Raw genomic sequence first — 25,184 nt, forward strand, 5'->3', positions numbered from 1 at the left:
TGAACTGAGATATTTGCACTCCTCTGCCACTTCAACCACTTTGCCATGAATGACACTACTTTGTATGAATATAGTCGATCCAATTATTCTAATGGATTGATTAAATGGTAGATCAGCCTAGCCAGCTCCAGGTTTTTGGGGCACAGATTCCTGAGTTTCTGTCCCAATTAGCAGGACGGTGTCAGAGCAGCAACAGATTATCACTGAATCCCACCCCTCAAAATCCCTAAGTTTGGAGATCTGGGGAGGCTGGGATACTTTGTTGAACTCTAAGGTCATGGTTATGTAATGCTGTGGGCCGCAGAGATCTTCTGAAACATCTGGTAACACAAATTCTTTAAATTATCGGGAGATTCGATATAAAAATCAACTAACTTGGAGAAATGGTTGAGCAGTCTCAACCCAGCCTTTACCAAACTGGGCCAACCTGCAGAAGTTTTAAAGAGATGTTGATGTTCTGAAAGGCAGAACTCTGGATGGTATATGATCAGATGTTGGACCAACAAACCAATTAAACTCCAGGGATCTTTATGAGGCAGAAGTTTAACATTTTTCAGCCTAAAGGAATAATATACAAACATTCTAGATCTTATCCATCCATCCATCCATCCATCCATCCATCCATCCATCCATCCATCCATCCATCCATGCCGCTTGTATCCACGATCTCCTTCTTTCAGTCATGACCCAAAGCTCATGACCATAGATGAGGGTAGGAACATAGATCAACCAGTAGAGCTTTGCTTTTTGGCTCAGCTCTCTTTTCACCACAACAGACTGGTACAATGCACGCTTTACAGCAGACGCCGCACCAATCCGCCTATCGATCTCCCACTCAATCTTCCCCTTATTCGTGAACAAGACCCCAAGATACTTCAATTCCTCCACTAGGGGCAGTACATCCTCCCCAACCTGGAGAAGGCACTCTACCCTTTTCAAATTTAGGTACCAGATCTGCTCGGGACCCTGACTTATGATGTCATCATATGGCAACTCCACTCATACAAACTGTATTGGACCCGTTGCTTAGGAATCAAAACTCTTTTGGACTCACAACTGATTATTACCTATATTTGCTATTATTTTACATTTCATGCAATCTAAAATAACTGAAAGTAGAAAACAATCATTCTCTTTAAGGAAAGTACTGCGTTCTAAGACCGACTGAGCTCTGCTATTTAAAGTTGTAGGGAAGTCATATGTGAATTTCAAATAATTCTGGCTTAAACATGTATATAAATGTGCTCTTTATCATATTGTCCCAAAATTTAGAAAATCCCTATTTAAAAAAACCCTCAAAATCCTGTCTTAAAAATCTTTGTTTTTTTTCTCGTTATCTTCTGCAGGCCAGTTAGTTCTACGTCACCCTGAACACCTAAATTCGGCCAACCATATATCAACGGTCATCTGTCAATCAAATTTTGTCGGTCATAGCATCTTGATTCATATGTCGCAGCTAATATATGCAACGGTTGAAATCAGAATCCTTTCCCATTGAGTTGCGTCCCAGTGTTCACGTCTGTGTCTTCAGCAGGCGTAGAGCTAACAGAACTGGCAGCGTTGCGAGGCAAGGGCTCAAACATGTACGGCTGGAAGCCTTCTACACCAAACCAAGCTTCTGCCGCCCTGGCGTCCTCTTCCACAACATCTTCGTCCCCGCTTTCCTCCTCTAAATAAAAAATGGATGACGGAGGAGACTCATCCACGACCTCCGACACTAAACTCTCCTCCTCTTGCATGTTTCCGCTGTCCATAGCGTTCCTTGACAGCGTCGTTTCTAAGTCACCAATTTAGTGCTACTTGGTCCCAATGGAATTTCCCATTGGGAACCTACTAGTTGCTAAGTTGCTAACTGGTTAGCAAGATACTTCAGACAAACCGGACAAAGTTCCCTTTGAAAAATGGCCGCTTACACAGACCAATACATCTGAAGTACAATATCTAATCAGTTCAAAATTACCTTTTTTTGTTGAGCTGTTATGCACAGTTCCCCTAAATCTCCTTCCCTGATGACAGGGGTCTTCAACATTTTCCAGGCCAAGGACCCCCAAACTGATGGCGAGATGGACCCCCTAATTATATATATAATGAATGAAATTGTGTTATCTCAAACTGGTCCTATAGTCACTCTATTACAGATGCAATAATTTAACAAAAGTAATTTCACCCTGGGATTATTAAAGTATTTCTGATTCTGATCATAAATGACTGAAAGACATTTTCTGCCTCCATTTATCTGTTTACCACAGTGTGTTGAATTCATACCTATGTGGATTTAAAGACATTTCACTTAGTGGAAAAAACTGAAGGGGGGGATATAAAAAGAAAGTCTAACCAACTACCATTTCGAGACCCCCCTTGCAGTACCTCAGTGGCCCCCCTAGGGGTCGTGGACCCCCTGTTGAAGACCTCCGCCTCATGAGGTTCAATGGAGAGGACTGGGGTTTCCTGTCTCACTCAGAAACGTGGACTGGACAATTTGGCACACAAGACTCACGGTTGTGGGTAAATGTACTTTATTTTTCTAAGGAATGGTTGTTTATATTAATAAATGGGTAGCATATCTATAATTTACCCATACTTTAATAATTTCCTGACTAAATGCAACAATTGAGGACATTTCAGATGCTTTGCATAGATTATATTTACCGCTGCATAGAATCGCTTCTTTCAGTGTGAGATTTCACCATCAAAGTGAGGACCACACTGCAAAAACCTGAAAAAAACGGTATACTTGAAAAAGGGAAATAATTTAATGCAAAGTTATGCAGTCATAAGGTTTGAACTGAGTTTAGGTTGGGTTCAAGGTTAGCTATATCTTTGCATTGTTAGACTGAGGGTCTGGGTTAGACCATACGTAGAAATCAATAGAAGTCCCTTTAAGGATAGCAGGATAAAGGGTGTGTGTGAGTGAGTGAGAGCTTGGAAGCGGTTTGGACGGCGGCTTTCAAGGTTAAAAGGGGACAAGAGTCTGAAGAAAGTGAGTGAGCAACTTCACAAAGATGTGTTCATGTTTGAGATCAAACAGGCAAAGACTAAATCCTCTCCAGACACAATATGACCTTTGACACCTGACCTTTTGTTGGTCTCTGTGTGTTTCTGTGTGTGCGCAAAGCGTCTTTCTCTGGGCGGTTTTTGTTTTGTTTGTTTTACTCTGCAGTAGAAATGAGAGCGGTCGCTAAAATACCACATTTTTACTTTTATAAATACAGACGAGCTCTTCATGCGGCTTGGAGCCAAGCAGCGGGGGGGGGGGCGAGACAAAAGCACAGCTCCGTAATCTTTCTCCAATCTTTATTTGCATTACATTAGAAAATTATTTCATAACATGGAAAATGATTTATTCACCATTAACCGGAGGACTGGGATTCATGTGTAAATAACCTTTGGTGTGAGATAAGTACGGCAAAACGGAGAAGTTCAATTGGCCAGAGAGACTGTAAAATAAATATACTGCAGCATGTTTCCTCCAACTTTCTTGGTTTCATTCAGGAAACACAGCTCTCTGTAACTATTACTGCATAAAACCAGTTTGCTAAGTCCTAAACACCTCCTAATAGATGTAGAACACCTAGATTAGGTTTTTATTTTTGCTGTTTTTCAGCTTTCAGTTAGCATCGCTGTCTAGCTTTGAATCCTGAGCCTGAACCGGAAAAACTATCTAGAAATAAGTACACATTTCTTACATTTAGTGTATTTGCCCTTAATTTGAGTAGGTAAATGAGGTCGTTTGCCGATGGAATGATGGAGTATTTTTTCTCTTAAAATAAAATAATTAGATAATATGCACTTGAAATAAGACAATGTGTTTTCTTATTTTAAATTTAAATTGTCTTGTTCCATTGGCAAAGTTTCTCTTTTACCTCCTTAATCCAAGAACAAATACATTTATTTTAAGAAAAAAATGACTTATCTAGATTTCCTTTTTTTTCAGTGTAGTTAGAGAGATAAAGAAATAACAAAGATCTGCTATATATAGATATACAGTAACATTTAAAGTAAAATCCTTTTAACAGGTGTTTTGATCTGGGTTTTGGTATCCGTGGAGGCTCACAAAACTGAAAAATAGGGCTTAGTAGTAATTTAGTAGTAATTTAGATAGTGGAGTATAAAGGCTGCACTGGAAAAAAATCTAAATCTAGATAAGTCATTTTTTCTTAAAATAAGTGAATTTGTTCTTGGATTGATGGGGAAAAAGAGACATTTTGCCAATGGAACAAGACAATTTACACTTAAAATAAGAAAACACAATTGCATTGTCTTATTTCAAGTGCATATTATCCAATTATCTTATTTTAAGAGTAAAATTTCTCATTTAGTTGGCAAATTATCTTATTTACCTGCTCAAATTAAGGGTAAATACTCCTAAGATATTTAGCTTTAGCTGACAGAGTGACCCAAATAGAGCAGGAATTGCATCAAAATTGTAAAAAAAAAAAAATATGCTAGCATTTTGCATTTAAGATAAAACGAACAAAACAATTTTATTTGTTAATCTGCTCTATCCAGAAGACATCAAGTGGAAAAGTTGAAAATCTCCTTTATGGATCCTTTGGCTACCTGATTATTAATCGAAAAAACTATTGACAGATTAATCGATTTGGAAAATAATTGTTAGTTGCAGCCCTACTGCTAAATGAATGCTAGGTTTAGTGTGTTTTGAATGTGACCACAGATGGGCATTCTATAACCAAAATCTATTTATTCCTAAAGGAGGAGCAAAGAAAGATTTTATTTTCTGGATGTTTCATTCCCAGAGTTAACATTGAGCCAAAATGTTCACCAAGGTGGTTCTAACCATCTGCATGTATGACAGAAAATGGTTCTGTTGTTCAATTGACCTCCTATGAAAGGTTCCAGGTATTTAGCAACATTAAAACTCAATCTAAAATGTGATGCGATGAAGAAATGTGGTAATCTAAACATCTAGAGGTGTAACGCTGCTCCTGCAGCCATGCCGCTCGGCAGAGCTCTGTCCCTCCTGCTGCTGATGATGTTGACCCTAAATTAGTCTCAAGAGGAAGATGATAATGATGATGATGAAGGGGCTGTTTATTTAGTCCGAGTCAGACCGGTGGGCCCACGCCGCCGTAGCCTGGTGCCGTTCCGTTCCAGAGAGCCTCACTTAAGCTTGATGGAGATGATGGATGGCCCCCTGGGCCACAGAGCCCCTGCACTGCATCAGCAGGAGCGGCTCTTTCAGCTGACACTGCAACACACACACACACACAGAGAGAGAGGGATGTTGGTTTCTACCAGAACACGCAGGTAGACCCCAAATCACTGCTGGATTTAGAATGATTGTCCTTCAGCCCAGACGTTAGTTTCGGATAAATGAAACAAAGGGACAAAGACGTCACCGAAAACGGGACGAATTCTAAAAAATTAAGTTAGACTTTTTTTCTTCCTGCTGAAGATTTATCTTTGATGAAGAGGCTGGAATTCCTCCTCTCCATCACCCTCATTTTTTCCTCTCTTTATTGATTCCCTATCAGATTCCATTCAGGACTTTTGCTTCGGTTCATAATCTAAATCCAAATCTTGGGGTATAACATAGAAGTGGGCATTTAGCTTATTATTATCGTTACTATGATAAAGTGCTCTTCTTGATTAGAACTTTGATTTTTTTTCACCTAAATAATAAATCAAAATGAGTGTTGTTTAAAACCTCCGAAGGAGGAGTGAAGAGTCAAAATGTATTTATTTTTTTATTTTTTCCTTTGGGGGATTAACACCTTAAATTTTTTTTTACTAAAATAAATTATAGCATATTTAGTGATATAAATTACACTTCCTTATATAACTGGTGTCATGAAGAAGCTTATTTTAAATCTGTATATTTTTCAAGATCACGATTTGTAATTGTGGAAGTATGATTGCACTGGAAAAACAGTCTAGAAATCAGTAAACATGTCTTAAATTAAGTGTATTCACCCTTAATTTGAGTAGGTAAAAAAGTTTGCCAATGGAATGAGTATTTTTATTCTTAAAATAAGATATTTAAATAAAATGCACTTGGAATAAGACAATGCAATTTTGTTTTATTTTAAATGTAAATTGTATTTTTCCATTGGCAGAATATCTCTTTTATCTCCTCAATTCAAGAACAAAATGCTAAGAAAAAATAACTTATCTAGATTTTAATTATCTCCAGAGAGCTATTGCATGCAGTCACTGCTGTTTACTGCATAAACTATCTAAAATAAGTCAAGATTTCTTAGATTAGGTGCATTTTCCCCTAATTTGAGTAGATAAATGAGATGATTTGCCAATGGAATGAGTATTTCTACTCTGAAAATAAGACAATTAGATAATATAAACTTGAAATAAGACAATGTAGTTGTACTTATTTTAAACATAAATTGTGTTGTTCCATTGGCAAAGTTTCACACTAACCTCCTCAATTGAAGAAAAAAATGCACTTAGTTTAAGAAGAAAATAACTTATTGAGAAAAAAATTGTTTTTAATGTTCAGTTCACTCAGAAAGACTTGGGAAAAAGTATTGAAGAGTTTTTTATCTTCACTTTAATGATTTATTATTATAAAATCATAAATAAATTATTGTGACATTTTATCACCAAACCCACAGTATAAATCATTCTAGGATTAAAAAGACTTTCAGCAGGTTTTGCTGCTACACTGGAAAAAAAAATCTAAATCTGGATAAGTCATTTTTCTTAAAATAAGTGCTTTTTTTCTTGAATTAAAGAGGTAAAAGAGACATATTGTCAATGGAACAAGACGATTTAGATTTAAAATAAGAAAACACAACTGCATTGTTGTATTTCAAGTGCATTATCTAATTATCTTATTTCAAGAATAAAAATACATATTCCATTGGCAAACTATCTTATTTACCTACTGAAATTAAGGGTAAATAAGAAATTTGTACTTATTTCTAGATTGTTTTTCCAGTGTACTGACTATTTTTCTTTATGCTGCTTTTAGAAAAGCTGTTTTTTATTATTATAATTTCAGACTTAAAACGATGGACCAAATCATAGAGCAGGATTTGAAGTTAATTACCGTCATACTTTAACATCCTTCATGTGATGGTGAAATGATGATGATGCTCATATAAATAATCCTTTTTTTTCTGCAAAATCTTATTATTCAGTTCACCTGAACATTTTTATTGATACCAATGAAAAGTTTTCCACCAGTTTGTGTAGGTGTTGATGCTGAAGGCAGGAAGGATCTTCTGTCTTGCTCCAGATCTTTGACTGAAGACACTCTGCTGTTCTTTTACTTCTTCTGATGATGATGTTAATGGTTGTGCATAATGTTCTTGATTTAATGAATAATTCCTCTTTGAGAAATCTTCTAAGGTCCATTTCCCTTAATGATTAATGGAAGGAATGGCTTGAATTTCCTCCTCATCTTTCTTTCCTGCTCTGCATCCATGAAACGGATACTTGATCTGATTTCACTTACTTCTCAGACTGACTCTGGAATAAATGGGATTGTTTTTTCCAGCTGCATAAATTGAAATCTTTGAAAACAGATGCTTTATTATATTAGATTTTTATACAGTATCAGCATGTAAATGATCATCTGAAGATGAGCTCTCTTAATGATATATCAGATTACTTTGGTTTGATAAAAAGTCTTCTCTAGTCTGTGAACAACCACTCTCTGGAAAAGGTTTTAGAAATAAAATGCAGCTTTAAGATGCAGAGATGGGGAATCATTTAAAGTTGTAGTAAAAAACACAGAATCAGGCAACAAAATGCTGTAATTATCATTAGAACAGCACTGGGGCAGAGAATAATTGCAGACAAAATAAAATTAAAATTCACCTCAAAACCAGGACATTCATTTGCTTAACATTTAGAGTCGTCATAAATAAGTAAATAAAAGAATACTGGCACTAGGAGAGCATTCCCAGACTTGAAGCACAAGCCAGAGATAAATGCTAATGCAGCTGTTGACAGGCGGAGGGGTTAAGAAGCACAATTTCAGAAGGGGATCTGTTCATGCATTCATGTAAACAAAATGAACACAACTTTCCCTTTCTGAAAAAAAACAAAAATATTAACCCTGCGAAACATCCTTAATGAATAAACATGTCTGTATATTTTAATATGACAAAGAAAAGCATTTAGTGAGTCTTTATTAACCATGTATTACACATTAAGTTCAGTTTATTTCTATAGCACCAATTCACACCATGTCATCTCAAGGCACGTTATAGAGACAAACCAACCAGATCATACAGTCAGATTGGCTCAACATTTTCTATCTGAGGAAAACCAGCTGAATCCCTCACACATTCTTACTCCTTTGAGTTTATTACTAAATCATTACATATTACCAAATCATTTCCACATGTTACACACTTGTATGAAAAAATAAAAGATGATTTAAGCAGAATAGTTACAATTAAACACCAACAAAATAAAAAAATCATAAAATATACAACAGTAAAGGAAAAATAAATCTTTAAAAAGTTGTACAACAGTTTTAGTTTAATGCACTGCAGGTAAACTTTCAAGTATAAGTAAAAAAAAAAGAAATATACCTGAACTTTGAAAGGAAGAAACAATCAACCTGCATTAAAAAGGCAACAGAATACAGTGTTTATGAAGCTGAGGAGTAAAACTGAATCCCTCTCTGCTCCGTGCATCACTTTTTAAACCCCTTCTACGCTCCATGGACGGTGCAGACACAGCTGTATTCAGGGGAAACCAGCCCTTTCTTTGCATTTACATGCTAAGCTTGAGATAAAATATCATAAGTTCCAGCAGGTGGGAACAGAGGGGGGGACGCTGTATTTCTCTCAAGCTCTAAACACACCTTGGGCCTCCTGACGGCTGCTTCTGTCACTGGAAGCTAAAGCAAAGCTAAAGCCCCAGAATCAGGGCAATTACAACCACAGAAACCACCCCCCCTTCAAACACACCACGATTTATACCGTCCCTGCTTTGCGTCTCTCAGCGAGCAGCTAAGCCCTTCACACACGCTCTGATTCTTTATTCCTTCTGACTGGGACATGTCTTCACCATGGATGTCCGCTTGCATCGCCATTTTCTCAGGTTTAGAAAGTATTTTTAAGAAATTATTACTGAAAAAATCAGACTAGAAAAAATCAGAATATAGATGAGTCATTTTTTCTTAAAATAAGTGCATTTGTTCTTGAATTGAGGATGTAAAAGAGACATTTTGCCAATGGAACAAGAGGATTTACATTTAAAACAAGAAAACAATTGCATTGTCTTATTTCAACTGCATTTTATCTAATTATCTTATTTTAAAAGTGAAATAAATCTTATTTCTTGGCCGTATTCTTGTGTCTGTGTGTTTTATTTCCTTTCTAAATTATGGGGGCATTTATATCACTGTTTAAAACCACTTTTATGTTAAAAAATTGCTCTAGATATTAAGTTCTAGTGCTGAAATGATGGGCATCACCTGAACGAACCTTTTTCTTCCATGTCAGAGGTGTGATCATGCAGTCTGTCTCCCTTTTTCTTTAATTTGTCTCTAGAAACGGTGCAGTAGCATATTTTTGTCTTTTTCCTCCAGTTCTGCTAAACGTGAGCAGATATGCTTCCTCCTCGGCTCTGCGTTGTGTTTCTGTTGACCAGCAGTCAGACTCCCTCCTCTTCCTCACTAAGACTCCTTACAGTCTATATCTACATACACATCAGCTTATGGAAATAACTAATGTTTATTTCTTTAGGATCAAAATAAAACATTCCAATGTTAAAACTATAAAGTTTTTTTTTAACAAAATCAGGTTTCTTCATTACAATAAAAAAAAAAATTAAGGCTTAAAAAACATTTGATAATAACCTGGTATGAAAGTTTTCTTTTTAAAGGATCACACAGAACGTTTCAGCAAATAATCCTAACAGTCTGATTTATGATTTATTTATCCAGACAGTTCAGCCCTGAATGATTCCTCTGCTGATCCAGAGTTCAAACTGTTCCCATTCAGACCAGAAGTTTGTTTCTAACAGGAAATCAAACTGAAATCCATCCACAGATACAACTGTAAGATTTTTAAAGTTTTCTCAATTTCTTCTGTTTTTTTCCCCTCCTCTTTTCACATTTTTGTTTACGAGGATTTGAACATAAAAATCTCCCTTTACTTGCTGAGAATTTGTCAGACCTCTGTCTGGGCTGTTCCTGCTATCTATTAAAGAGTAAAATCAAACAAATAATTTAGCCTTATATTTTCCTGGGGTATGAATACATCTGGACTTACTAATGAGGAAAACGGCAGTGAATGAAAATCTGAAAGAGAGAGAGGTCAGATTATTATCTGAGGCTCTTTATGCCTCCTGTTATAGTCATGAAGCTCGTTCCTTCACCTCTGCTGTATGACCTGTGGCGTTTCTCTGCTCTCAGAGGACATCAGAGTTTGCTGCTAACCTTTGGAAACCCAGAGTTCTGAGAGGTTCCTCAGAACCCTGTCTGCAGACTGTCTGAGAGCTTCCAGTGCGCAGAACTCCCTCAGCATCAGGGTTTCAGGATTTTAACGCTTCTGGGGATGAATGTAAGGTCATCGTTTCTTTGTGTGCCGAGGGAATCTAAGCTTTTTTATACAGTTAGTGAAGACTCACTCCGTGGTCACTGACCAGAAAGATTAGAGCATTAAAATGCATTTAAGGATATATATTTTTAATTTATTTCAGAAATGTTTACCTTCCACCCAAAGCAGACCTCTGTGGAAAGCTGCTCTGATCAGATGTTGGAGATCGGCCTGTTTTTCAGTGTAGTCCTGTTTCTCTGACTGTGACTGACTGGATGTGCTCTCTTCATCCTCTGACATGGGAGCTGGCTCGGAGCTCGTCTACCTCGCTGTGTGTTTCCTGGACGGGGCCGCCTGTGGAGCTGGTTGACTGTTCCTTTTTGTATCTCTGCTTTTTTTCTATGTCTGCTTCTGTCTCCTTGAACCCCAGTGGGCCTCAGCAGATGGCCGCTCACACTGAGCCTGGTTCTGCTGGAGGTTTCTTCCTGTTAAAAGGGAGTTTTTCCTCTCCACTGTCTCTACAAGCATGCTTAGTGTGAGGGATTGGTGAGGTCCAAACCGTTTTTAGAATAACTTGTAATTAATACAGTCTATTTTATGGGGCTCTGAATAAAAACAAAATCAGTTCTTTATCTTTGAGCCACAGAGCCGAAGGCTTCTAGCGGCCCCGGAGCTGCAGGTTGCAGACCCCTGATCTAGCAGAGGAAAACTCTGATCCTGTCTTAATACAAGTGTAGCCTCTAAGAGCAACGCCCTGATTTTAAAATTATTATTACAAAAAATTATAAAGTTAGACAATTACTTGCGTTTTGCATGTCATCACATAAAAACAGAGGAATGTGATTTAGGGGCCTTTAATAGGGGCCAAGAGCAGTTCTACACGGTCACTGGCCCCTGTTGGCCCCTGTTGGCCCCTGTCTAACGTAGTGACATTGTTCACTTTTAAATTCTCCCATAAGAACCTGGTAGGCAGACCAGGGGTATCTTGTAGGGTCCATGGAGGAACCAGGCTTAGTTCCTACCTAACAGGACCTCAGGTTCCATCAGGGCTGTTAGGAAACTTAACTGGTCCTCTGACTTATACCTGGAACATGCTGAGAATAGAATAGAAAAGAATATAATAGAATAGGATAGGACAGGATAGAATAGAAAAAAATAGAAAAGGATAGAATAGAATAGAATAGAATAGAATAGAATATGATAAAATAGGATAGAGTATGATGAAATAGGATATAATAGGATAGAATAGAATAGAACAGAATAAAATAGAGTATGTGAAAGGGGAAAATCAAATCTAGTCGACCCTAGATTTTCAAAGTTCTAGAATGACCAGAAATATTTTATAACTTTTATTTCAGCTGCTCTAAATAACATGATCATGCACATTTTGTCAAATTTTCTTTAGGGAAAGGGAAAATGTAAATTATTGTAGAGCCAAAACTTAAAAAGGAGTTTGCACATTTGCCTCTTTACAATGTTTTCATCCAGTTTCTAATTGTTTGGGGGCTCCCCTGAAAAAAAAAAGTTCAGAAGTTTATTCTTTTTCAGGTATAAAAGCAGGATTTAAATCAATATCTATTAGAAAACACTTGCTGTATTCATGTAACTTTAATAATTAAAGGTAGCAGATTTTTTCTTGTTTTTATAGAAATAAAAAAGTAATAAAAAGTTTTGGATACTAAAAGACAAATACTTATTTAAATACAAAAATGTAGATAGAAAATGTGAACTTTTCTGTAATAATTCAACCTTAAAACTAAAGTCTTTATCTCTATTAGCCTGCTGCACTGCAAAAAGTATAAAAGTCTCAAATTAACTGTATTTACCCTTAATTTGAGTAGGTAAATGAGATAGTTTTCCAATGGAATTAGTATTTTTTCACTTAAAATAAGATAATTAGATAATATGCACTTGAAATAAGACAATGCAATTGTTTTTTTTCTTATTTGAATGTAAATTGTCATGTTGCATTGGCAGTGTCTCACTTACCTCCTCAATTCAAGACAAATTGCATTTCTTTTAAGAAAAAATGACTTAGATTTCAAGTTTTTGCAGTGAGTATTGGGGTGGGGGGGCAATCCTTCTTCAAATGCATTGGTCAACTACATTAAATTATTTCAGAGGCTGCAAACGCTCTCATGCTCTGCACCTTAGACGCTGGAGCAAAGCTAACAGGTGCACACACAAAACTGTATTAAATGAAAATTAAAAGAATTTCAAGTTTAGCTAGACAGCAAACAAGAGATAAATATATTAAAAAAATAAACACTGTGCCGTTATTGATCAAATTTAAACTACAGCTTCCCTCAAAACAAATTAAAGAAGAATGTGGAAGTGCTCACACAAAAAAACTGAATGTTCAAAAATATGTAAAGACAAAAGCTCTCTGACAGGATCATCAGTTTTTATTTGGAGCTTTGCTTCAGACTCCTCTAAGCAGCTGCTGGCCAGCGTCCCGTTCCCAACTGAAGACTATGCTCTCTATGTTTCAGCTCTTGTCAGATTTGTGCAACACTCTGCAGCAGCTGGCAGAGCCGAGCAGCATGAACAGAGATCCTCTCAACAAGGATTTATTAGTGCAGAACAAACAGGGGAACAGCTCGCTGTTAGATCACATTTTCTCTGTCTGCAGGATTCAGTCTCCTGCAAGATTTACTGCTGCAAGCGCAGCTCCAAGACATCAGAGAGCTGTTTCTTATGTTTCCATCACAGGCGGGAAGGAAGGAGGAAATTGAACAAGGTGAATCCTGAGTTTTTTGTGAATGGAAAAATGTGTTTTTTGAAGTAAGGAGGTGGAAACGAAAATGTTAATGAAGAAAGAGACAGTAGCAGGCTAGGAATGTCTATTTTAGGAGCCAAATCCATATGAGGGTCGTTTGAAAAGCAAAAAATATTCTAAATCCAAGTAAAATGCAGAACTTAAGTCAGAGCATGTGTTAAAAAGGACTAGATGTATAAGTCTTACTTTCTGCAGAGGAGAGAGACAGCATCCATCCCTCCAGATGAGTTGTGATTGGTGGACTGGTGCTGATGATTCAAAGAGATGGTGCAACTGACTGACTGGGCTAAGTTCAGTCAATCCAACCTGCTGTTTGCTCATGTGTGACCCTGCAGCGCCTGAAAGATGCACAGCAAATGATTCAGCTGGCCTGCTTTCTGCCGTATGCTGAATATGGTTCAGTTTTATAACTGGATTATGAATAAAACTCTGAACAAAACCAAAAGAAAAAAACCCTAAAAGATTGAGGAAGCATGAATAAGAAGCAAAGTCCAGGGAGGCAACGCTATGTCTGAGTCTCAGAAAAACATTCATATATCCAAACAAATGCTGAATGAATGTTAAAAGACTAACAAAAACAGATGAAGTTGATGTGGTTGCATAAAAAGACTGCCTACCTGGTCCATACTATTATGACCGACACACTCGACAAACAATCTAGAAATAAGTAAACATTTCTTAAATTAAGAGTATTTACCCTTAATCTGAGTAGGTAAATGAGAGTTTGCCAATGGAATGAGTATTTTACTCTTAAAGTAAGATAATTCGATAATATGCTCTTGAAATAAGACAATGCAATAGTGTTTTCTTATTTAAAGTGTAAATTGTCTTGTTCCATTTGCAAAATGTATCTTTTACCTTCTTAATCCAAGAACAAATTCACTTGATTTAAGAAAAATGGACTCCAGTGCACATAGATGTTTGTAGGCAGTCCGGTATGAGCAAACCTGCTTCCAAAGGTTAACAGTGTGAATCCACAGATGAGGAATAGTCCTGGATGCTTGTGAGAGTGAACGCTCTTAGCATCTGTTACGCAGCTGTGGAATGATGTGTCCCAGTGAGTCTCAGACCGAGTCTTAGACCGAGTCCCAACCTGCGGCCGGGGCGCAGTTGTTGGTTAAGAGGTGCAGAGATGCTTTATGACTGAAGCCTCACATTGATTCACTCCACTCAGCATCTTTACTGTTATCACCTCATTCTACTGTATGCAATATCATACAGGTATAAAAGCTTAAAATGTACAAGTAGTTTTCATTTTTCACACCACAATTCATCAGAGAGAGGCTCAAGGAATTTAGACACACCAAGCGTTACTCTAAATCTAATCTTGTTTCCTTGCAAAGCTCCATAATTACTGCTCAGCCCTGCTGGACTCATCTTTAGGCGAATTAGAGCATGGTGTTTTAAGAGCAAACAGAGGTTTTATTTATTCATTTATTTAAAGTGTCCTGTCTAGCAATGTGGCAATAAAAATAATCGTCTTGACGCCGAAAAAGAGCCCAACAGATTTTGCTTTCACAAGTTGATCAGTACGGCTATCACCATAGTGTTCCGCTTGATTTATACAAGAAATAGCATTATTATAATTCATGCAGGGAGTATTACAGGTTATATGCACACTGCAATGGAAGTAGAACAGGAAAGGAAAAACAGGGAAAAGGAGAAAAGATGAAAGAAAGAGGAGATAAAAGGGAGATAACAAAAAAACATCTTTAGTCTGCTTATCATTAGTAAAAGTTACCATATCTGTCAATGTAACCAGCTCTAAACCATCTTTATCCCTTAAACATTGTTAATAATATAAATAAAAACATTTAACTTAATTACTTTCATGAAAATCAAAAGGTTACATTCTGGCCTCTTTATACTAACTGTGCTGCCTTTAAAACAACGTAAAACATTTTTAAGTCAAATGCTGCATTTCAATTAAATTGAAAATACTTTGTTGATCCTAAAGGGAATTAAATGCTGTTGTAACATAGTTAGTCGGTTAGTGTATTTATTGATGGCTGTAGGCAGGAGGGATCTGCAGCGGTCTGTCTTGCACCAGATCTGTAGAAGCCTTTGACTGAAGACACTCTGCAGTAGCTCAAAAGATTTCTGGAGTGGATGTTCACAGTTTTCCACAATGTTCCTCATTTTATGAGGAATTCTTCCTGTGTATGAAATCATCTCCAGAGGTTTAGAAGAGTTAATTGTCATGCTTGAAGTTGGAGATGGCTTTAATTTCCTCCTCTCTCTTCTCCTCGATCCTGCTCTGTATCCTTTGCACCTTCTTTTAAAGGGGTCATAGAATGCAAAACCGAGTTTTCATATTCATAGATGAATAACGAGAGTTCAGTGGGTGAAATGTACGTACAGAAAAGTTCAAACCCCATCAAAACCTTGCCAATGGAATGAGTATTTTTACTCTTAAAATAAGATTATTAGATATTATGCACTTGAAATAAGACAATGCAATTGCTTTTTCTAATTGGTAAAATGTTAAATGATTTGATCCATTGGCAAAGTGTCTCACTTAACTCCTCAATTCAAGAACAAATGCACTTAGTTTTAGATTTCCATTTTTTGCAGTGTATTTTTATACATTATGAAATGCGTCCAAAAACGAAAAGATATCAGCAAAGATCCCTTTAGCTGCACAGCATCAAATAGCAGAGATAAAAACAGCAGAAATAAATCAACTTTTTTTTATTAAATGGAAGAACTTCAGATAATAATAAAAAAAAACATCAGAAAAAGCTAGAATTTAATGGTGATAGAGAGCTATGTTCCCAGATATGAAGGTATGTCATGTTAATAGCTTTAATATTTTTAGATTTTCCACTTTAAAAATGATCCAATGACATTAACCGATGAGTGAGGCTCAAAAATGTCTGACAGAATACATTTCAGATTAAATAATAACACTTATACTTCAGCGATAGTATCAAGGTGCTACCTTAGTGTATCTCTTATACTATATCCGTTGGTTGTTCTGTTCTTTTTACATCTCTTTGCAGATGAAGCAGACTGAAGATGTTTTATCATTATCTCCCTTTTATCTCCTGTTTCTTTCATCTTTTTTCCCTTTTCCTGTTTTTCATCTTCTGTTCTTCTTCCATTGCAGTGTCCATATTATCTGTAAAACTCCCTGCATAATTATAATAAAGCTATTTAAATGCAGAAATCAAGGGGAACACTATGGTGACAGCCGTACTGCTCCGTTGGGGTCTTTTTTGGCATCAAGACAGTTATTCTTATAGCCACATTGGCATGTCTGATTAGCATGTTAGATGTCATCTCTTCATTAATGTTTTACTGTTCAAAAAGCTCAGTCATACGAAACCTGTTTCTTATGGGTAACGAAGCTGTTAATGATGGCAAATTCATACAACCTGAACTCAAATATCTATAAATGATTATTCCTTTGAATATGTTTTGAAAAGAGGAAATATTTAGTTTGGTTTAAATGTATGGAATAATCTGAAAATGTAAAATTATGATCAGGGATGGATTTAGGAAATGTGGGGCCCTAGGCAAAGACTGGCAGGGGGCCCTCTGAACTGAGAAGACAATACATAAAACAGACCCATTTTACAGATGTAGAAATGTTAATAGAATAGACATCCATTATCTGTTCTAGGTTGTGTCCCTCTCTTCTTGTCCCTTTTCTTCTTGTTTTCCTCTCTATGTTTTGTACTCAGCTGACTTTTCATGCTGTCTCTAAAGGAATGAAAGATTTTTTCCAAGCACTAAGCTCACTTAGCTGATTGCTCCTTCCTGTGTTTCCAAAAAGGCCAAAGTAAATAACCCAGTCCTTCTTTTCACTGTAGACAAGCCATGATCTGCTTCTCTGTTCTCCATTTTTCATTTGGATGAAATAATAGCTGCATGAATCATGACAGCAGACAAGACAGAGGAGAGCAGGAGGCGGGGTTACCAATCTACTTGCTCTGGAGAGCAGAGTTCGCTGCTTTTAGATGTTGTCTCCAAAGTCTCCAGTAGCAGAAAAAAGTCTAGATTTGGTGCTAGGCGCTTTCTATAAATCAAATTTCTAGAGGGGTCTGAAAAGTGGCTAAATATAGTGACTAAAGCGCTAAGTTAGCAGCACTGCTCTTTGCATGGTTTGTTTTCAAATGGTTTGCTGCTGTCTGTTTGGACCTTTCTGAACATGTGCAGCAAATGGACTGATCCAATATGGTGGACATTGAAGGGCGGGGGGGGATGGGGGGGGGGGGGGGGGGGGGGGGGGGCGTTCTGATGGCGTTATAGCCAAAGGATTTTTATCAAAAAATGTAATTAATGTGCACAAATAAGGAATAGTGGTATTAACAATACATGTAAACAGAGTTAGGCAATAGCCTAGTATTGTCTAATAGCAAATCCCCCTCTCCCGATTATGATAGTTCAATAAGAACTGTTATAATATCATAATTTGCTTTAATGTGTGCAGAAAGTGTGACGAACTGGATGACGCACAATGGAAAGCCTTTCAAATGATGCTTAAGCTCTTCTGTTTAAAGCTCAGATTGTTGTATATTTCCCTAAAGGCTCATACTGTAAAGGTTTAACCTCTTAAAGGAATAGTACACCCAAAACATGATTAGCCTTCATTTTCTACTCACCCCCATGCTGAACAAAACTCTGGAGTACTTTTTTGATATCTCAAATGCATCTGGAGATCTGGGAGGCTTCTTGCTGTCTGCTGACATTCAAATAATGGAGGTCTATGGCGCCCGAGACAGAAAGGTCCACAAAAGTCCACAAAAACGTGTCAATATTCCTCCATACTGCTCGTCCAATGTAATCCAAGTGTCCTGAGTGGGTAGCATCCAGAATTTACTCGAAACGAAGTCATTTAGAACGTTTTAGAGCCTAAACAGTAGTGTATAGGATTTCCTAATAGCGCCCCCATGCGCGCTCACGATTCTACGGAAGCCGGCAGACCAAACCAGATGAAAGTGCGCATTCAGCGTCTGCTCTGCCGATAATGCAAGCGTAGAAGAAGAAATGTGCTGTTTACCTGTGCAAAGAAAGAAACAACGAAAGAAAAATGTCTGAGGACTTCAGTGTTGAAGAAGAGCATGAGTTCTTTGCCGAGCTGAATGCGCTGGTTTGGTGTGCCGGCTTCCGTAGCGTCGTGATCGCGCATCTGCGCGCTTTCAGGAAATCCTATACACTACTGTTTATGCTCTAAAAACATTCTAAATGACTTCGTTTCGAGTAAATTCTGGATGCTACCCACTCAGGAAACTTGGAATACATTGGACGAGCAGTATGGAGGAATATTGACACGTTTTTGTGGACTTTTATGGACCTTTCTGTCTCGGGCGCCATAGACCTCCATTATTTGAATGTCAGCAGACAGCAAGAAGCCTCCCAGATCTCCAGATGCATTTGAGATATCAAAAAAGTACTCCAGAGTGTTGTTCAGCATGGGGGTGAGTAGAAAATGAAGGCTAATCATGTTTTGGGTGTACTATTCCTTTAAGGTCCATCTGTCTATCTGTTCCTTAAGTGGGGGTAATAAAAATTCCACCGGTAAAATTTCACCAGCAGGTGGAGCCATTGCGCGCAGCTCCAAGCTGAAACCAAAAGGTCAAAGCCCCACAGCTCTGGAACTGTTACAGCTAGAGGTCTGAAACTTTCTGCATTAGTGGTTGACATGATGTAGAACAAATATAATACAATAAAACCTAATTTTTCTCAAGAATGTCTTTACTGCTGCTGTTCAAAAAAGACTTATCATTTCTGAGAATAAAAAAAAACACAACTTTGAGTCATGTTTGAACTGATGCAGCTTGGTCTGTGTTCTAGTATACACTCACTGCTTTGTTTAAAAAAAAATATGAATATAAAAATATAACCGCGGATGTCTGGGGGACAGTGATTGGCCTACATGTCATGAATGCTGGCGTACCATAAAGAATAAATTGTGAACGGTTAAGTTTGTGCCTTCAAGTCGTTGCCCATAAGAAGACGTTACTTGGATATAACAAAACCGAATATCTATAGGAACGGCTCCAAATGACACAAAACTAATATGGGTGAGTAGAACATGATGTAATAATGTAAACTCAAGGGCCTAATGTAAAAAAAAACAGTGTTCCCCTTTAATCTTGTGTCCAAAGTCTGTTCATAGTGATTTAAGAGCTAATTTACAAACAGAAAATTATAGAAAATAGTTACAGAGCACAGTGAATGCCACATCCAGTGTGTGTAACACCAAATGCAACAAAACACCAGGCAGGCCGTAGTGACAGGAAATGAGATGCGATGGTGAGCATAAAAGCAGCAGGTTACAGAATGTACTGTGCCTAACCTGAATATGCACCATTACTCACAGAAGTGTGTCTCTGTGTGCACATGATTAAAGCTTCAGTCTGACTGTTTAAAGATACGATCAGCTATCTTACAGAGAGCCATCTAATAAAACAGGAACAGAACAAGATGGTTAGAGACACTTAGTGCTAGTTTTCAGTGGCAACTTCCATCCAGATGTTTTACAAGGTTGTACAGCTTGGAGAAAATGAGCAGGTTTCACGATTCAATAAAGCTACAAGTGTAGTTTTACCAAAGCTGTGTGATAAATGTTCAGGTCCAGTCCTCCTGGGCTGCTTGTGTTCTATGTCTCTGCTCCTCCTCCTACTAAGATCATCAGGTTCCACCGAGGCTGCCTATGTATTGGTATAAATGCGGTGAATACGGAAAAACAAAATATCCAGGAAAAAGCACCACTTCCTACACAACCCAACCCCCTGTCCCTTTGACTTACTCTGTTGCTCACAAATAAAGTTGGATTTCACATCTTTATTTGTTCCCAACAACCTCAATAAGTTGTTCCATTCAAGTTGATTTTTGCACAGTTTCTATCTTAGTCAGTTAAATAACCTGCTGCTGTCATTTTGCACATCTCCGATGTTGCTGCTATTTTCAAATATCCATTACTAGAAAAATGTCCATAGCTGCATATTGGTTATTTATTCTCCAGTTTTATAGTGTTAAAATGCTTTACAGTATTTTATTGTTTATCTTTTAACTCTTCACTATTATGTTATTCTTATACATATTTCTAAGGTCCATATTTATGTGACTAATCTTTTTGCTGCTGTAAATACCAGGATTTCCCCATTGTGGGACGATAAAGGGATTTTCTATTCTATTCTATTCTATTCTATTCTATTCTATTCTATTCTATTCTATTCTATTCTATTCTATTCTATTCTATTCTATTTCTCAATTAAATCACAGAAAAGGAGGCAGGGATCAAATAGTAACACATTTTCAGCAGATTCACTTTTAAAACCTGTAAATCTTTTTCATTCTTACTTCTTTGCACTGAATAAACACAGATTTAGTTTTACATTTTGTTTTGCTAAAATGCCACATAAACATTAACCCCTTTTTAGGGCAAGTTAGCGTTTTTGATCCCTTGCATACCCCTTACAAATGGAGTCCCCTCCATCCCTCAGTGAGGTCTAGAAGCACAAGATCTATATCCAGCCATTCAGCAAAGATGCTGCTACATCGCTGTACATCTTATTTTGGCGTTTGACCAGTTAGATGAGCCCTTGAATGACATATTACCTACTGGAAATTAAGTTGGGAAAAAAAAGTGCCTCTAAGGTTATGTTGGAACAAATAAAATGTGTTTCTTTTTCTATTTTTCTGAACTTATTCGGCCAAGTTGGCGTTTCTTGTTATTACCTTGTCATTCTTTTTTCCATCAAAATCTCCACATGTTATGACTGTTACAAAGGTAATAAGCCTTTGTCCTGGATTCCAATAAGACTATTGGCTGGAAATTTTGAATTTAAAGTATTTCACTGAGTGCTCTATTAAGGGTTAATCTATTAGAGATGATTAGGATTGAATGTGAAACAATATTCCATCCTTTTCTGCTGCTCTATTTGCAGTTTTAACTCTATAAATTGTCAGAAGGATTTTGTTTTTGCTGCCCATAGAGGGATTGGTCCTCTTGGGGTCAGATGTGAATCTGTTGCTGAAACCTTCCTCTTGTAAACTTTGCTGAACAGTAACATTAATTCCACAATCAGTCCGTTACTCAGAATCTCCCTCCAAAGGGTCAGGGAATGAGTCCGACCACAGCCCAGCGAGCAGAACCTGTAGGAGGAGAAGCATGACTGATGGATCGTGTGTTTCCGCCTGGCTGCTGATGTGTTCAGTACCAGGCATACAGAAAGCGGTTTCAGTTGGTGAGGGCTTCAAGTATCAGGAACCACTCGTCATCTTAAAGATCATAGCAGGTCAAACCCCCTCCCAGACACACACAGGCATACACAGAGTCAAGGTCAAGCACTTAACCTGCTCTAATCACAGGCGCCATTAACATCATCACGGTATTATGTGAAAATCAACACAGTGACACAAACTTTCCATCACCATAATATTTCTAAGGAGAAGGTCATAATTATCCTGCAGCCAGACAAAAGCTTTCTAAAGCCTGCAGAGTAGCTGGAGCCTAAAGCTGTGGTAAAACGGCTTAGTTCAGAAACCTAATAGGTTTTTATCCGCTTACAGTGTTTTCCTTCATTTAGTTGGCCTGCCTTTATCTCAAAGGTTTTAAAAACAAAGAACTACATTAAAATAATTATGATCAATTGCACTTACACACACTGCTGCATATATATCTATATCTATATACATATATTGCAAATTGATTAATCTGTCGATTATTTTTTCGATTGATCGGATAGCTAAAGGTTCCTTAAAGAAGACTTTTTATGAAATGAAAACAAGGTGAAATTAAAATTTTCCACTTGAGATGATCTGGATAGAGCAGATTGATAGACAAAAGATTTTGATCTTAAATGCAAAATATTTAAATTATTCTTTACAATCTTGGTATAATTCCTGCTCTAAGTTGGGGGGTTAAAGGCATGTTTTAGAGTCTCTATTCTCTAGTTAATGATTCATTGATAACTAAATTAGTTTATTATTTCAACAATCAATTAATCAAGATTAATCTGTTAATTTTTTTATCCCTATTATATATAAAAAACAACAAAAAACCGTTCTTTTTTATATATAATAGGGATGAAAAAACTAAACAGATTAATCTTGCTTAATAGAAAAGTAATACTCTTGTCATTTAAAGTTAAAACGTCCACATCTTAAATAGAATAGAATTACAATGTGCTTAAATTAATTCTGTAGATAAGTAATAAGAATAAAATTACCTACCAAATTACCAGAGAACGAATGAAATAAGAAAATCATAGAAAACATCTATCTATCTATCTATCTATCTATCTATCTATCTATCTATCTATCTATCTATCTATCTATCTATCTATCTATCTATCTATCCATCCATCCATCTATCTATCTATCTATCTATCTATCTATCTATCTATCTATCTATCTATCTATCTATCTATCTATCTATCTATCTATCTATCTATCTATCTATCTATCTATCTATCTATCTATCTATCTATCTATCTATCTATCTATCTATCTATCTATCTATCTATCTATCTATCTATCTATCTATCTATCTATCTATCTATCTATCTATCTATCTATCTATCTATCTATCTATGCCTCTAAAGAAGACATCAAATTATGAAGAAAAAAAAATTATAATGAAAAATTGTACTTTATAATAACTAAAAATAAAGTCAAATGAGGTAATTTAGTTTTTTTTAAAGAATTCCTGCTAATTAGATGGTTAATATTTTATTGTTAATAACGTTCCAGATTCTCTCTCTATAGCACTACTACTGTTACAACTTGAGTATTTATTTCGCCAAATAGAAAGAATGGTTTCTTTTAATTCTTCCCGGTAATGATTCATTTGAGGTTTGGGATTAATAAAGTATTTTTGAACCAAATTAAATAATCCCAGTTTGCCCTGTGAGCGACATGCAGCGTCTCTCTGCGACACTGAGCGAGATAATAAATGGGAACGGGAGAAATAAATCATTAAATATGGAGATATGACATCTGTAAAAGCTTCGTATTAAAATACTGATCGAAAAATCATCTGATTATAAATAAAAAATAATTAAATAAACCAATTTTAAAGACACAGCTGCTAAATTGGCCTAATCAGAGATTATTTAAAAAGCGGCTTCCCTGCTTCAGTAACTCAGTCTGAGGCGCGCATCTTTCCACGTCGCGCGTGTTTCTAACAGAGAGCAGAAACGCGTCCCGCTCTCCTCATGGCATCAGCTGCTGATGCTCTCTGTCCCTGCATGGCAGCTCTGCAGCCAGCAAGCTGCCGAGACTAAACCCTTAATATGAGCTATTTAGTTATTAGGAGCTTTTAAGCTGTTATTCATCACCCCCCCTCAGCCAGTCCGTCAAATAATGACGCTGAAATGCCATTAGAGAATATGAGCGGAACAGTTTGACTCACCCAAACAGTCCGGGGCCTCCGCTTCATCTGGACCCCTGAACATTCAGGCCTCTTCTATGCTTTTATTTATTTCATCCGTATTAAAAAAATAGATCGACAGAGAAATAAAGCAGGAAGCACGTCGAAATGTAAACGTAGAAGGATTTTCTGTTTCCCACCTTCCTCCGGTCCGCTTCCGGTTCGGTCCGGTCCAGTCAGAGCAGACCCAGCAGGCTGAGAGTTTGGCCCCTGACTGAGGAACCAGCGTCTGGTCTGTGCGAGCAGAGAGGCTCGATGAAGCAGCCGCTCCTGGGCGTTAAACGCGCGTGTCTGCTTTTTGGCTGCTTTCGGATTAAATGACAGCTTCCAAACCGAACCTGGTTCTGCTTTCAGACTGGATCCGAATCAGCCATCCTGATCCGAATCAGCTATCCTGATCCGGGGAATTAAACTGCAAGTGTCTGGATAAAAAAAAAAAAAAAAAAAAAACAACGAATAAATATATAAAATAAAATATAAACAACACAAATAAAAGAAAATGAAATAATAATAATAATAATAATAATAATAATAATAATATATATATATATATATATATATATATATATATATATATATATATATTGATATATATATATATATATATATATATATATATATATATATATATATATATATATATATATATATATATATATTGATATATATATATAAATTTATATATATTTGCGCTGAATGGCCTGTAAATAAAGTGAAGGAGCAGAATCAAATTCTTGCAGAGTAAAGATTCGGTTGAACCGGGAAAAAATAAATAAAAAGTTTATTAATTTGAGAATTTATATATAAAAAAAGAATGTTTCTCATTTAATCGGTGATGTCGAGACAGAGCACAGAAAGTTGAGGATTTATTATCTGCTAAATTAGTAATCAGTCAAATTACAAAATCTCAGCTTTAAATTTTCTATTGTAAATTATTGTCCAAAGCATACACTGGTATGCCATAAATAATCACCACGGTCAAATCACACCCACTGAATCAATAAAAACCGGCAAATATTTATTTAATGTGGTTGGTAAACAAGTCTTAAAATGGTTCTGAAAATGTTTTTTTTTTTTTATCAGTCCTAAAAATTTTGCATACAAAACTTTGTGGTTTTTTCTTTTAAAGGAAAGGTGCTTCGTTACCTTGACAACGGCAGGCTGAATAAACTCAGTTTGCAGCATGATGGACTTTATGCTGCTGCTAATCTGATTACAGCTGGGTACAATAATAGCAACACAGAAACGCTCTCTGTTTCATTATATATATATATATATATATATATATATATATATATATATATATATATATATATATATATATATATATATATATATATATATATATATATATATATATATATATATATATATATATATATATATATATATATATATATATATATATATATATATAATGAAACAGAGAGCGTTTCTGTGTTGCTATTATTGTACCCAGCTGTAATCAGATTAGCAGCAGCATATATATCCCCCACAAATAATTAGAATTGAAATCAATATTCTCCTAAAGAGAAAAAAAAAA

General features: G+C 36.4%; 1 protein-coding gene across 1 annotated transcript in view; it reads right to left on the bottom strand.

Moving 5' to 3' along the window:
- Positions 1 to 23,921, bottom strand: part of cep44 (centrosomal protein 44) — a 55,739-nt gene extending 31,818 nt beyond the window's left edge. The window contains exons 1-3 of the mRNA XM_038276843.1: positions 23,782 to 23,921; positions 23,624 to 23,682; positions 13,444 to 13,595 (exon numbers count right to left, since the gene is read on the bottom strand). Coding sequence (XP_038132771.1) covers positions 13,444 to 13,595; positions 23,624 to 23,666 — 195 coding nt within the window. The 5' untranslated portion in view covers positions 23,667 to 23,682; positions 23,782 to 23,921. The remainder of the gene's footprint in view (positions 1 to 13,443; positions 13,596 to 23,623; positions 23,683 to 23,781) is intronic.
- Positions 23,922 to 25,184: the final 1,263 nt, after the last annotated feature.

The sequence above is a fragment of the Cyprinodon tularosa genome, unplaced genomic scaffold (genome assembly GCF_016077235.1).
Source record: "Cyprinodon tularosa strain WSP-4 unplaced genomic scaffold, ASM1607723v1 ctg128, whole genome shotgun sequence".
In the NCBI taxonomy this organism is placed as follows: domain Eukaryota; kingdom Metazoa; phylum Chordata; class Actinopteri; order Cyprinodontiformes; family Cyprinodontidae; genus Cyprinodon; species Cyprinodon tularosa.